This window comes from Phlebotomus papatasi, chromosome 3 (assembly GCF_024763615.1).
Source record: "Phlebotomus papatasi isolate M1 chromosome 3, Ppap_2.1, whole genome shotgun sequence".
Lineage (NCBI taxonomy): Eukaryota > Metazoa > Arthropoda > Insecta > Diptera > Psychodidae > Phlebotomus > Phlebotomus papatasi.
In genome coordinates, this window is record NC_077224.1 from 10,184,259 (window position 1) to 10,198,091 (window position 13,833).

The window sequence follows — 13,833 nt, forward strand, 5'->3', positions numbered from 1 at the left end:
GCGATGTAGCATTTTGATGGTGATTGAAGATATTGCCTGCTCCCTTTTTTTATATTATTAATAAATTTTAATAAGACATAATATATTCAGCTGATACCCCCGGATGCAAATTGCATGATAGACGACAGAAACACAATTAAATTAAAAAGAGTTAAAAGCATTGAGATGTTGATAAGAAATGACTTATTTATTGTCTATTTGAGATATTCAATAATTTTTTGGCATATTTTTTTTTTTGGATTTTTCAAGGTTGTGCTACATATATTTTGGATAAATACAATAATATAAAAAAAAGAACAATTTGTTTTTTCCACTTTGAATTAATAAAAAAGAAATAAATAAGAGACTAGAGCGAAAAAAAGTAATTTGAGAGATATAAATAAAAAAAAGAGAGAATCACTAAAGCCTAAGTATCAAGAAGCATTTCAGTATCTGGTGTTCCACGCTGAATCAACAGCTTTATGCGTTCATTGCGAGCATTAAGCTTAACTTGGACAGATTTTATACGTTCCCGACATGCCTAGAGAGACCCACCATAAATGCGTCGTGTGTTTAACACCCAAAACCAAATGATAAATTGTTAGTGTTTCGATTACAATTAGTGTAAGGGATGGATTTTTTTTAAATAGTTGATTTATTTTGGACAACATAGGACAGACATAGAAGAGGTCCAGAATATATCACCGTTTTGAATTACACATTACACGTAGGTCATTCACGTCAACGGTTTCATTTTGTTTTTTGGTTTTTTTTGTAATTACGAGGTGGGATTGTTGATTGAGAGAGAGGGATTCAAGTGCAACAAAAAATACAGAAAAATTATAAGATCAAAAAAAAATTCAAAATCAAATTGTGTCAAGAAAAAACCTAGGTGTTTTGTGTAAAAGTGTTTACATTTTTTTTTCATATCACTATGGCAGAGAAAGATTTTTTAAAGGAAAGTTACGTAGATTTACCATTACAAAATATCCACTATTGCTGTGAAGATAAAGCTTAAAGACTTAAAGAAAAAAGAGTGAACCAATATGAATCATTAAGAAAATTCATAGAAAAATTAAATCTTATGGGTTTCGCATAATTTTTGTTTTGAAAACATATTTCTGAAGATACATAACGCAAAGTTGTAGGCGAAGCGGAGGGGTGGTGCTATTCCAATACAAAAGATTTATTGTAGTACATTTTTCGTCAAAAATTCTTTGAAAAATACGAGTTTTTCATTAAATAAAATTGAAATAATATTTGATGAAATCAGCTTCAATGTATAGACATCTTCATGTACTAAATTTTTTTTTTTTTGAAGAAATATTTCCCCTTTTGCGTTATCGACTTTTTTGTATTGGCACCTACGATGTTTGTTTTCCCCAATCTTCATCGTCTTTGAAAAAAGTCAATAACGCAAGCGCACATTAGAACAGTCATGTACTAAAGAAAATACCCAGGAAAAATCCCATTTTTATTTTTCATTGGAATACCACCATAATTCGCTTCTTTCTTTTTCCATTTTCTAAATTAATCAAATGTATATTAAATTCTTTGTAAAGGTGTCTACACATTGGGAGCAATTTTCGTCAAAAATTGCGTTTTTGACAGAAATTTGACGTTTCCCCCTACAACGCTGCAGGGAATTTCCTTCAAAAAAGCAATTTTTGACAAAAATTGCTCCCAATGTGTGGAGGCCATAATATTTAAAAGTTTTTTTTGTCAAAATTTTCCACAATTTCATTGTATAAATAGTTGAAAATGTAATTTGGTTACGGCTATCGCCGACTTACCACAATCACCCCCTTTGGGAAATATATAAGAGGGGCATAACTTAAATTAAATTGCGCTAACGTTTCTTATTGTATTATTCTACCACTGAAAAGTTGTTATTACTTCTCAAAAACCAAATATTCCAAAATTATTCAAAAGTTTTCCATTTATTATTAAAAATTAAAAAAATAAATAAATTTCGCTCGCTTTTTCATTTTTGAAGTAAATTTATTTATTTCTTTCCACTTTTCATATGATGCAATTGTCTCAATTTTAATATAAAGTTTAAAGTTTGAATATTCAAGTTAATGACTGTCCAATGACTTTCTGACCCAGAACAATTCATGAAGTCAAAATTCCAACCCTGTCTTCTTCAAAAATTTGGGATATGTCTATCATATTCCTTCGCATTTTCTTCTTTCTAGGAACATCACAACAAATTCAATTTAGATTTAAGCAAAAAAGAGAGGAATAGAGGGAATAGAGGTCTCGGTCAAAATCCTAGAAGCCAAAATTCCGGCAAGGGAAATTTTTTGTGCCTTGGGAAATTATTCTATTTGCATATTATCCTCTATATAATTTCATCCCTTTCAGGGTTTTGCACATTCGGGATTGTCTTTCGGGATATTGGCTTTCTGAATTTTGGCACTTTCACAATTTTGAGCACTCGGGAATTTGGTTTTCGGAATTTTGGCTTTCTGGATTTTGGCGTTCGGGATTTTATTAGAGTTCGAGATTTTTGTTTTCGGGATTTTGAGTTTCGGGATTCTGGCCCTTTCGGGATTTTGGCGATCGGGATTTTTTCCCATTCAAAACTTTGGCGTTCGAAATTTTGACTTTTCAATTATCGGCTACAATCGAAAACATCAAAATCAAACTTGCTTCGGCTTATCACTTAGCTAATCTTTATTTTACAATTAAACGTCTTCATCGCGGAATACAAATTAGTCTTTAAAATTTGAATTGAAGATTTATCTTAAAATTGATTTTTGATTCGCAAATAATAATTTAAAATTGAAATAATAATTTAAAATTGTAATGTCTGTTTCTTCAGTTTGACTTTTTGCGCAGGGTAAAATTTATAATTTCGGACATCGCGGAATTCCGGACAAACGAAGTTCGGACAACTACTACTTTGGGGCGAAATGTCATCCGGTTTATCGATAGATTTGGGCGTCAAATCCTTTGTAAATTCCACAAAAAGCGCTCAATTATAAAAAAAATCACGATAAAATAAGAAGAACTATAGCGAATTTGAGCGAATTAGCTTCATAATTAAACGTGAAAATTGTCAACAAAATTTTTCGCCCGATTGAAAAAGAGCCGATTGATTGAGAGTCTACTGTACACAATTTACGTGTATTTCGTAAGTCCCCAGTAGGAATTCACAAACATTTACGAACAATTTTACGAAGAATTTTGTCTTTGATTTTTCAGATTTGATTCCGGACTCAGAGTTATGTATTGCAAAGCCAGTGCTTTGTCCACTTAGTTATTGAATCTTCATTTCCAATTAATTAAAATAAAAAGAAATTTAACAAAAAAAATGATAATATTTTCAAAAATAAATACAAAAATAATTTATAACAAAAAAATGTTTTGTACTTTGTATTTGAATATCGATTTCAAATGCTTTTCAATAAAACGAGAGTGCGATTAACTTTTTTTCCTCGTAACTTTAACACTTTTTAGGTGTAAAAATATATCAACATTTTTTAATGTTAATTTTACACCTTTTTAGGGGTAAAATTAACATGAAAAAGGGTGACTTTAACCCCCAATACACCTAAAAATGGTAATTGTCGGTTCGGGCTACCTCTGTCGTATCTGCATTTCTTTTGTGTCAGCATTTCACGCAAGAGGGGACGTCTGTATTGTAGTTGCTCGGAATGCAGATACAAAACAAATGCAGATACGACAGAGGTAGCTGCAACCGACGTAATATTTACACCGATTTCGGATCAATACTGCAGGGTAAAATAAATATTTCCAGAATGTTAGTTTAACTTTTGCGTATTTCTCTCAATGTGAAGACAGAGTCTGTGCACAGAGAAATCCGAAAAAGTTAAAATAACACTCCGGAAATGTTAATTTTACCCTGCAGTATTAATCCGATAACGGTGTCAATATTACCCTTTTTAGGTGTATTAGGGGTTAAAGATACCCTTTTTCATGTTAATTTTACCCTTAAAAAGGTGTAAAATTAACATTAAAAAATGTTGATATATTTTTACACCTAAAAAGTGTTAAAGTTATGAGGAAAAAAAGTTAATCGCACCCTCTTTTTTCTCAGTGAAGACACAGTCTGTGCGAAGCTTCAATACCTTCCCCTATCAGTGGTAGAATAAGCCCTTGATCAGAATTTCAATTTAAAAAAAAAATAATTCTTCAAAGCGATTCAATTGGTTCACCCTTCTAACAATTTCTGCAGTAGCGTTTCATGTGTTTCCATCACCAATAGTGCATGAGAATCTCTTTTTGTCAGACCCAAGATATATGAAAATGTCAGATGGAAATGATTGTAAATTTTGTGATAAAAAAATAAAAATAAAAAATTGCAAAGTGGAATGATCTACAACATTTAGAGTTACACGTGTAAAATTTTTGGAGTTAAGAAAAAAAAATTGCCAAATATTAAAAACTATTCCAGCTATTCCACTTTGCAAAATAATTTACCAAAATGCGATTATTGACTTTTTAAAATGACAAAAAAAATTAACTTAGGGATAACTTTAAACGAGAACTTTCAACAATTTTGATTTTCCATTCAAACTCTCTTCATGATCTTGTTTCAAAAAGGCATTACAATGAACTAGTCACGTGCCATTTGCAATCAAAATATAAACAATAAAAGAAATATATTAAGAAAAAATATATAAATGTTTAATTATTGCGTGTGATTTGTGATTTATTTTACTTTTTTTTTTTTGGAAATATTTCCTCAAAGAGACATTTTTTTGTAAATCATTTGAGGTTTTAAAAAAAAAACTATTGAGAATGATTTGTGAAGTTTGGGTGTTTTTTTTTTATTCTGTTTTGTGAAATGAAAAGTGAAAATGTGCAAACTCACCTGTTCCTCTGCGGCTGCTCGGTCTCGTTCATGTGCCAAATAACTTGGCGACAAGATGTGACGCAGTTGCTGCTCTTCGTGAATGACCTTCTGACGTAGAGATTGAATGTTCTGTTGATAGAGATCAATCTGATGGAGTGTCTCTTCAATTTGGCGTGTTCTCTGCCTTATCAGATCACGGAGTTCATCCAACTGTACCACAATTTCATTGGCTGCCTCGAGGATTCGCGAATCAACATTGGGAAGTTCACGGAAATGCACCTGCAGAGATCACACGAAAAAAAAAAGAAAGAAAACAAAACAATAAAAATTAATGCCAAGATCAGGGGAAGTTTTTTCCTTCATTACTTGTAGTTTCTCGATGGACATGTGAATTTTAGTCTTTTGCGTTGAAATATCCGCCAGTGTCTTCTCATGAATTCCCAATTGATCCCTCAGTGGCTTCTTGCGCTGCTGCGGTGATTCAAGTTGACTTTTGGTCTTATCAATCCACGCCCGGACTTCCTTCATCTTTCGCTCACACTGTTCCCATTCTTCGCACGTTTCCTGCAACAGTCCATTCCTCTCCAACAGTCTTCCCTCAACAACAGCCTTTGAATCTTCAGCCTCCTGCAATTTGTCCCTCAACTCCCCGACAGTCGTCAACTCCGATATTTGCTCCAATTCCCGATCCATCTCACTCAAATTCTTATTAATTGGCTTAACACTTTTCACTGCAACTGCATAATCTGCAGCTTTCTGCCTTGCCTGCTGCAGAGTCACAATATCCAGAGGTTCTGCCAGGAAGTAACCCTTCTCCTTCACCCAATCCATCACTTGCTGGTACAAATGCAAGAATCTCGACCATCCATCCAAAGTATTTTCCACCTGTTTCCTCTTTTCCGCCAACAAACTCCCAATTTGATCCAATTGCTTCGCCAATTGATCCACTGTGGCCTCTATCAATCCCTTTTCCTCATCATTTTGACTATGATCAATTATCACTTGGCCATTTTTGCGTACGTAATTGAGCCTATCGCCGACTAGAACATGTTCCTGATTGAGTTTCTGCAGAATATCTTTAAATTGTGCAGGTTCCATTTCATGATTATTAATTTTATCCTCTGCCCCTGAAATCCATTTCTGAATCTCATCCACATTCGTCAAATACTCCGATCGTACCGTACGGGCCTTCTTAAAGTCCCGCATCTTATCCTCCATCGCCTCATGCACTTGCTCCAACATCAATTCCAATGTTGTCAATTCCTGCGCAATATCCGTTGGTATGAAATTCTGCGAATTCGTATAGTTATCCCGCAAATTCTTAATAAACTTCTTAACTTCGCTATCCTTGTCACTCAGACACTTTCTCAAATCTCGCAAATTATTCTCAGTCTGATCGAGATTTTCGCCAAAAACATAGAATTCCACCACACGACCCTTCAACTCCCTCAATTGATTCTGCAAATCGACAATATTCAAATACTGCCTCTTGATCCACTCTAGAGCTTCCTTATTCTTGTTCACACGATCCTTAATAGCCTTATGAAGTCTGCAAGTACAATTTAAAAAAAAAACCAAAAAAAAACTCTTTAAAATACCGCAAAATATCTTCTGTTTGTCTTATACACTGATCAGAACAAAAAGTTCTGTTTTCAACCGAAATCTTCTCTCTCACAAGACTCTTCAGTCAGAGAAATTTCAGCGAAGAAAACTGACGTAATGCGTAAAAATGTATGTGCAGATCTCAGCATCTATAAATACAAAATTTTCTCTTCTTCCCAAAACTTCTATCTCAAATTTATTGATGTAGTTAAAATGAAGCTTAAAGGAATTCGCGGAATACTCGAACCCAGTACAATGTGTTTTCTTGCAAAATTCATCCATTTCCGATTTAGATTTGCAGAGAAATCCAAGGCCTTTCAAATGAATCAAATTTCGACTGATTTGAGTAAGAATTACACATTTTAGATTAGAATTTATTTCAAATCTTGAAAAATAAGTACAAAGGCGCGTTTCTAGCAAAAAACGAAGAGTTACAAGGGAGCAGAGCTCGTTTTAGCCTAAAAGCCGATCAGAACGGAAAGAATACGCGAACTAAATGTCTTATTTGGCAAGAATCTGTAACAATGAAGAGCTTTGCCAGAAGCGTGGCGAGGAAAGTTAAGCTTGATCGTTTGGCTGAATTAATGGCTTTCAAATCTATCAATCCCTAAAGTAACTGTAAGGTTTAGCGGACAATGATTTGTTTGAGATCTGGCGGACAGGATTTGTTTGAGATCTGGCGGACAGGACTTGACCAAGATGTGGTGAGCATGGATATGTTCAAGATCTGACGGACATGGATTTATTCGAGACTTAGCGGACTTGGATTTGTTCAAGATCTGGCAGACAGAATTGTTCGAGATCTGTCGAACAGGATTTGTTTGAGATCTGGTGGACATGATTTGTCCGAGATCTGGCGGGCAGGACTTGACCAAGATGTGGCGAGCATGGATTTGTTCAAGATCTAGCGGACACGGATTTATTCGAGATCTAGCGGGACTTGGATATGTTCAAGATCTGGAAGATAAGGATTTGTTTGAGATCTGGCAGAGAGGATTGTTTAAGATCTGACGGACATGAATTTGTTCAAGATCTGGCGAAGAGAATTTGTTCGAATCTGACGGACAGGATTTCTTTGAGATCTGGTTGACAAGATTTGTCCGAGATTTGGTGGACAGGACTGGACCAAGATCTGGCGAACATGGATTTGTTCAATATCTGACGGACAAGGATTTATTCGAGACCTAGCGGACTTGGATTTCTTTGAGATCTGGAAGATAATGATTGTCCAAGATCTGGCGAACATGAATTTATTCGAGACCTGGCGGATATGGATTTATTTTAGATCTAGCGGGACTTGGACTTGTTCAAGATCTGGAAGATAATGATTTGTTTGAGATCTGGCAGACAGGATTGTTCAAGATCTGGCGGACATGGATTTATTCGAGATCTGGCGGACATGGATTTGTTCAAGGCTTAGCGAACAGGATTTGTTCGAATCTGGCGGACAGGATTTGTTTGAGATCTGGTGGACAGGACTCGACCAAGATGTGGCGAGCATGGATTTGTTCAAGATCTGGCAGACAATGATTCGTCCTAGATCTGGCGAACACGAATTTATTCGAGATCTGGCGGACAAGGATTTATTCGAGAGCTAGCGAACTTGGATTTGTTCAAGATCTGAAAGATAATGATAATGGAAGATAATGTTTGAAATTTGGCAGACAGGATTGTTCAAAATCTGGCGGACATGGATTTATTCGAGATCTGGCGGACATGAATTTGTTCAAGATCTGGCGAACAGGATTTGTTCGAGATCTAGCGAACAGAATTTGTTCGAATCTGACGGACAGGATTTGTTTGAGATTTGGTGGACAAGATTTGTCCGAGATCTAGAGGACTTGGATTTGTTCAAGATCTTGCAGACAATAATTTGCCCGAGATCTGGCGGACAGAATTGTTCGAGATCTGTCGGTTATGGACTTGTTCACGATCTGGCGGACAATGATTTGTTCGAAAGCTAACGGACAAGACTTATTTGAGATCTGGTGAACATGAGTTTGTTTGAGATCTGGCGGACAATGATTTATCCGAGATCGACGGGTAGGGCTTGTTCCAGATCAGACGGACTGTTCGAGATCTGGCATGGATTTGTTCGGGTTCTGGTAAACAATAATTCGTCCAACATCTGGAGAGCATGGATTTATTTGAGAATGTATTCCCAATGAACGCACATTGATAAACCATTCTGGAATGTAGAAGCGTTACTATTCTTTGATTCTCGTGGTCCTGACTGTTTCAGATGATCATACAGAAAATGAAATCTACGAGGAGTATTTCCTTACGGATTTCTTCTTTTTTTCCATCTTTAAAATTGAAAAAATCTAAAAATTCTAAATTGGGTTCGACTGCAAATTACCCTTAATTCTTACTACTTAATTCTTTCGTAAGCACTATGAGGTATCATTGTCTTTTGGCACCTTGGCAGCTTATCTAGGTTAGACAAGTGGGAGTGAGTCCGGTCTAAAAGAACAGAAAATGAAGATGTGTAGACTAGGATCTTTTGGTGAATCTAGCTAGATGCTTAGACATGCCAGAGAATTGCTTTAGGGTAACCTAATCCTTACCAATGATTATACGATACGGGTAATGATCGAAAGAATAAGTTCGGGAGGACAAGGTAGTCTGTTACCGTTCCTACGAACAGATAAAAGAAGAACATGAATAGATCGTGTAAATAACGTTGCGTTCGCGAGGAGCACAAGGTGAAAGAGCTGCTACGGACCTCGTGTCGGATCTAGTCCAGGAAGATATTCAGTACGCCTCAGATATAGTACTGAACATCTTTTAAAAGTGTAGAAGAATCAGATGGAGAAGAATCAGAAAAGTTTTGCTATGAAAATCTACGGTCCTCGGATAAGACTTAGAACAACTTTTTCAATTATTTAAGAGAGTTCAGACAGGTATTCAGAACGTCTCGGAACTTCGAAAATCTTTCAGAAGTAGAAGAAAATCAAAAGGAATGGAAAATTAACCTGGATATCCTAGGCTCACAACCCCATTAGGAATAAGCGGTTTTTGAAGAATCAAAGAAAGAAAAGGTAGGCCTATACTTCCTCAATGAATAATCCTGACATTGTTTGGCTTGTGAAGAATAATAAAAGGGTATAAAAATTCATTTTTACAAAGGACAATTTGAAGATAAGACTGATATAGAGTCTCAGTCGATCTCATTAACCGTATAGTGTCAACGAATAAACATAGCTCTTATTAGTATCATTTCAATGGATATTGAGGGCCTGTCGACAAGCAAAGATCTTCTTTATGATGTTTGTGTAAAATCTGTTGGGTGATCCAAACCACTAACCACTTGTGTATTTTTCCGTTGTCCCCTGTCTCTTGCGGAACAGGGGATTTGATGTCGGCAAGTCCGCTTGCCATTGACATGGCCCGTTTTTAGGCAAGACAAACTTAATTTTAGGCCTCGACACGATTAATAATAATAACGAATAAACATGAGGAGTCAATTTAATGAAAACTTCAAAATCGAAGAGAAAATTAAAGCAAGATGATAACCCCGCGAGTGTTACGACTTAAGCTAAGAAACGGTTTAATGTAATTATGATCAAATTACATTTTCATCAGTCCCTGACTAAGCCGTCTCTCGGTTTAAGTCGTAAGGATGTCTAAGGCATTACCTAATCCTTTATTGTCACATTTTCCAAACCAAATATTTTCGAAGATCAGCCTGATTCTATTTGGGCCCTAGTCGGGATAGACATATCGCTTTTTACAGGGGTACAACTCCATCCACAAATTTTCTTTCGGTAAAACAGACTTAAAATTTATCAATCTCTCATTCTAAGTAAAAAAAGAGAGCAAACAATTAGGCTGTTCCACTTAATGAAAATTTGCAGATGAAGCTGTACCCCTGTAATATCGAATGAGCGATATATTGTTGCCCCCTAATAGTTTCCGAGCAATAAAAAAAAGACTGTAAAATTCGCCATGAAAAAAATCTCTGCCAATAGACCAAAATAAAGAATATGTGCTACAAAAAATTTAATTTATTACATCACAAAAGGTCTTATTTTCGTTTTTTTTTCTTGTTGATAAAAATACTTTGAGGAAGTCTAATCTCAACGTGTTTTAATCTTCTTTAATACACCATAATTTACCGCGAAAAAAAAGAGCGACTGTCTCGCGTGAGGAGATACACCCAAAAATAGTTTCAATTAATAATTGATGATTAATTCGATCGGATAAATAGAGAACGCCACAATAATTCTCAATTATTCTCGTTAAACATTAAATTGTGAAATATATAGAACGCAAATTGTCCAAGTTATATAAGAAAAAAAGATTAATGTCCATGAGGCACCTTGTTGAAAAACGACTTTAAGCACAGACTTTGCACACTTTCACTTGAAGCTCCTCAAAATGTGATACTTTGTTGCTTTGAGAATGTCTCAGAAAATCCTTCGTTGTTGTGCTGTCCTCAATACTAATTGGTATTTTAGTTTTTTTTTTAATAATCTCTCAGGCAATTTCCAGCCATCCAGTGTGATTCGTGTCAGAATACGTTATGAGAGAGAGAATCTTTTTTTCCCAGTCTCAAGTCCAACCTCAAACGAATTTACCCATCGTCACCGAATCGTATTAGTGGTCGCATATAAAAAGATATTTATTTTAAATATTCGGCTTTTCTTTCCTCATCTTTAATTGTGAACAAACTTTATTAATAGATCCCCCAATACACCATGCCGCCTAAACATTTTCATAGTGATCGCACTTTTTTTCTGCACATTTTCTTGAAAACTCAACAACATGGGGAGAGATTTGAGCATGTGCAAAAAAATTCTTGCGACTCAAAACCGGGAAATAAATTTATTTCGTATACGCGTTCATCGTGACTCACAAGCATAAGTCAAACGAAAGTATTTAAAACATCTTTTAGACTGGTGTTTCGTGGGTGGAATCCCTAAGAATCAATAAATCTAACTGATAGATAAAATTGAATGAGTTGAGGAAAATGTTATGATTGCTACTGCAAAGAGTACAAGAAAGTGTTGGCAAAAGGTCTTTATCTGATTTATTTTGATAATCATTTGGGTAACATAAAAAATATTGATAAATAAATAAAAATAGAAGCTCTGTTCCTTGGCTTACATTTACTGGGCACTCAATGAATCAAATGATAGAACACTCGATATGTCTAGAATATAAATCTCTAGGATATGGACCTTCTTCACGATCCAGGACCGAAAGCTCTGGGCAAGATTGAAAAATGTATTCCTTTATGAAGTGACTTCAAATCCTCTGGCCATCACCGGAGAGTACCCTATCTATCTTATTTGTCATTTTCACCCCCAATAATCCAGCTAACGAAATAATGAATATTGACTTATGGTAGGGGTTGTCGAATACTACAAGTTTCTATCTCTCATCGTTTGGCTTTTAGATTCAGAATAAAGACAAAATTGCTAATGTTCATAATTATTCATAGGATGGAGAAACGAAAATGGGTAAAGAAATCTTTAAAAAATATTGATTTAATGTAGGGGTCGTCGATGTCCACAAATCAGTATCTCTTACCGTTTGGCCCCTATTCGCGGAAGAAGAATAAATACAAAACAGCCAATACGCATGATCAACTATTCAATGGGGAACGAAAATGAGCAGAAGCTCTTCAAGCAATATTGACTTATGGTAGGGGTCGTTGAATACTGTAAGCTTCTATCTCTCACCGTTTGGCTTTTAGATTCAGAAGAAGAATAAAGACAAAATTGCTAATGTTCATAATTATCCATTGGATGGAGAAACTAAAATGGGTAAAGAAATCTGTAAAGAATATTGCTTTATGATAGGGGTCGTCGATGTCCACAAATCGATATCTCTTACCGTTTGGCCCCTATTCTCGGAAAAAGAATAAATACAAAATAGCCAATACTCATGATCAACTATTCAATGGGGAATAAAAATGAGCAGAAGCTCTTCAAGGAATATTGACTTATGGTGAGGGTCGTCGTAAATTTCTAGTCGATATGAATGAATGAATTCGGAAATTAAGACAAATCAAGTAATTAAAATATTCATGATCACGATTTAATAGGGGAAAGTACTCTCCCTTCGAACTTCATCCTTTCGAATAATGTTAATTTCTTTTATGTTTCCTAAAAGACTTACACATAATTATGACATAATTATCAATAATTGATAATAAGCTAACTAGTATTTAGAAAAATGAAAAAAATCACATTATTTGAAGGCATGAACGTTCCAAGGGAGAGCACTTCCCTCTATAGGAAACGGAAATGAGGAAAAAACTCTTAGGAATATTAATGGTGGGAATCGTTGAAGTGCGTTGAAAGGCTATAAATCGATATCCCTTATCTCTTCATTTCTTCCGGTGTTCGTCAAAATGTACTGTCTTTTTCAAAATAAAAAGGTTCAGCTTTTTCTCCAGAGCTTTCGACCCTTGTGGGTCTTCTTCAGTTAGCTAAGAAAATATTTTTATTTGAGAATCATTAATTGTTTAAATGTTAGATGAAATCAGCCGTTAGATGTTTTTCAAATATAAAATTGTTAAAAATGATTCTCAAATAAAAATATTTTCTCAGCCCCCTGAAGAAGACCCACACTAAGGGCCGAAAGCTCTGGAAAAACATTTGAATATTTTTATTTTGAAAAAAGAAAGTACAGTCTGACTAACACCGGAAGAAATGAATAGGTAAGGGATATCGACTTATAGCCCTAAACGACTCCCACCATTAATAATTCTTAGAGTTTTGTCCCCATTTTCGTTTCCTATATTTAACCCTCTAATCTAATGTCTGATTCTTGAAGATGAAGATGAAGATATCGCTTACCGTTTGGCCTCTAGCTTCAGAAGAAGACTAAACACGGTAATGGTCATGATCATTCATTTGTTGAGAAAAGGAAATGGAGAAAGAAATCTCTAAAAAAATATTGATTTATGGTAGGGGTCGTCGAAGTTCTCAAGTCGATATGTCTTACAGATTGATCCCTAAATTCGGAATATGGATAAAATTCCTAAACCACAATAAATGTTCATAGTATTTCATTATATCGCTCCTTGGAAATTATAAGGGGTCAACTCTCTTTTTTGCGATTTTGAGATTCTAATGCAATTAGAAAAACAATTTAATAAATTTTCAGATGATATAAATCATTAAATTTCGATATTAGAAAAGTTTTTCAAAATTTTAATCTTTTTGATTACTTGCATAATTTTCTTTGAAGTAAAGGGGAACAAAATAATATTCGTCGTTCAAATTTTTGTGAAACAGGGAACTAAATCAAGCAAGTTGATCCCTTGTCATTCTAATTTCAGCAAAATTTGCACATCATTTAGAACGACAACACTGAGAGAAATCCGAAAAAGTTAAAATAACATTCCGGAAATGTTAATTTTACCCTGTAGTATTGATCCAAAATCGGTGTAAATATTACCCTTTTTAAGGTGT

The 13,833-nt window shown here is 35.0% G+C and overlaps 1 protein-coding gene across 9 annotated transcripts in view; it reads right to left on the reverse strand.

Annotated features, from left to right (window-relative positions):
- LOC129806649 (muscle-specific protein 300 kDa) overlaps positions 1 to 13,833 on the reverse strand; it is a 153,596-nt gene that overhangs the window by 42,949 nt on the left and 96,814 nt on the right. For 8 of the 9 annotated variants that reach the window (XM_055855399.1, XM_055855397.1, XM_055855396.1 and 5 more), the window contains 2 exons: positions 5,171 to 6,353; positions 4,823 to 5,083 (listed from right to left, as the gene is read on the reverse strand). In XM_055855399.1, coding sequence (XP_055711374.1) covers positions 4,823 to 5,083; positions 5,171 to 6,353 — 1,444 coding nt within the window. Of the gene's footprint in view, positions 1 to 166; positions 521 to 4,822; positions 5,084 to 5,170; positions 6,354 to 13,833 lie in introns of those variants that run through there. The other variant, XM_055855398.1, reaches the window with a different exon arrangement.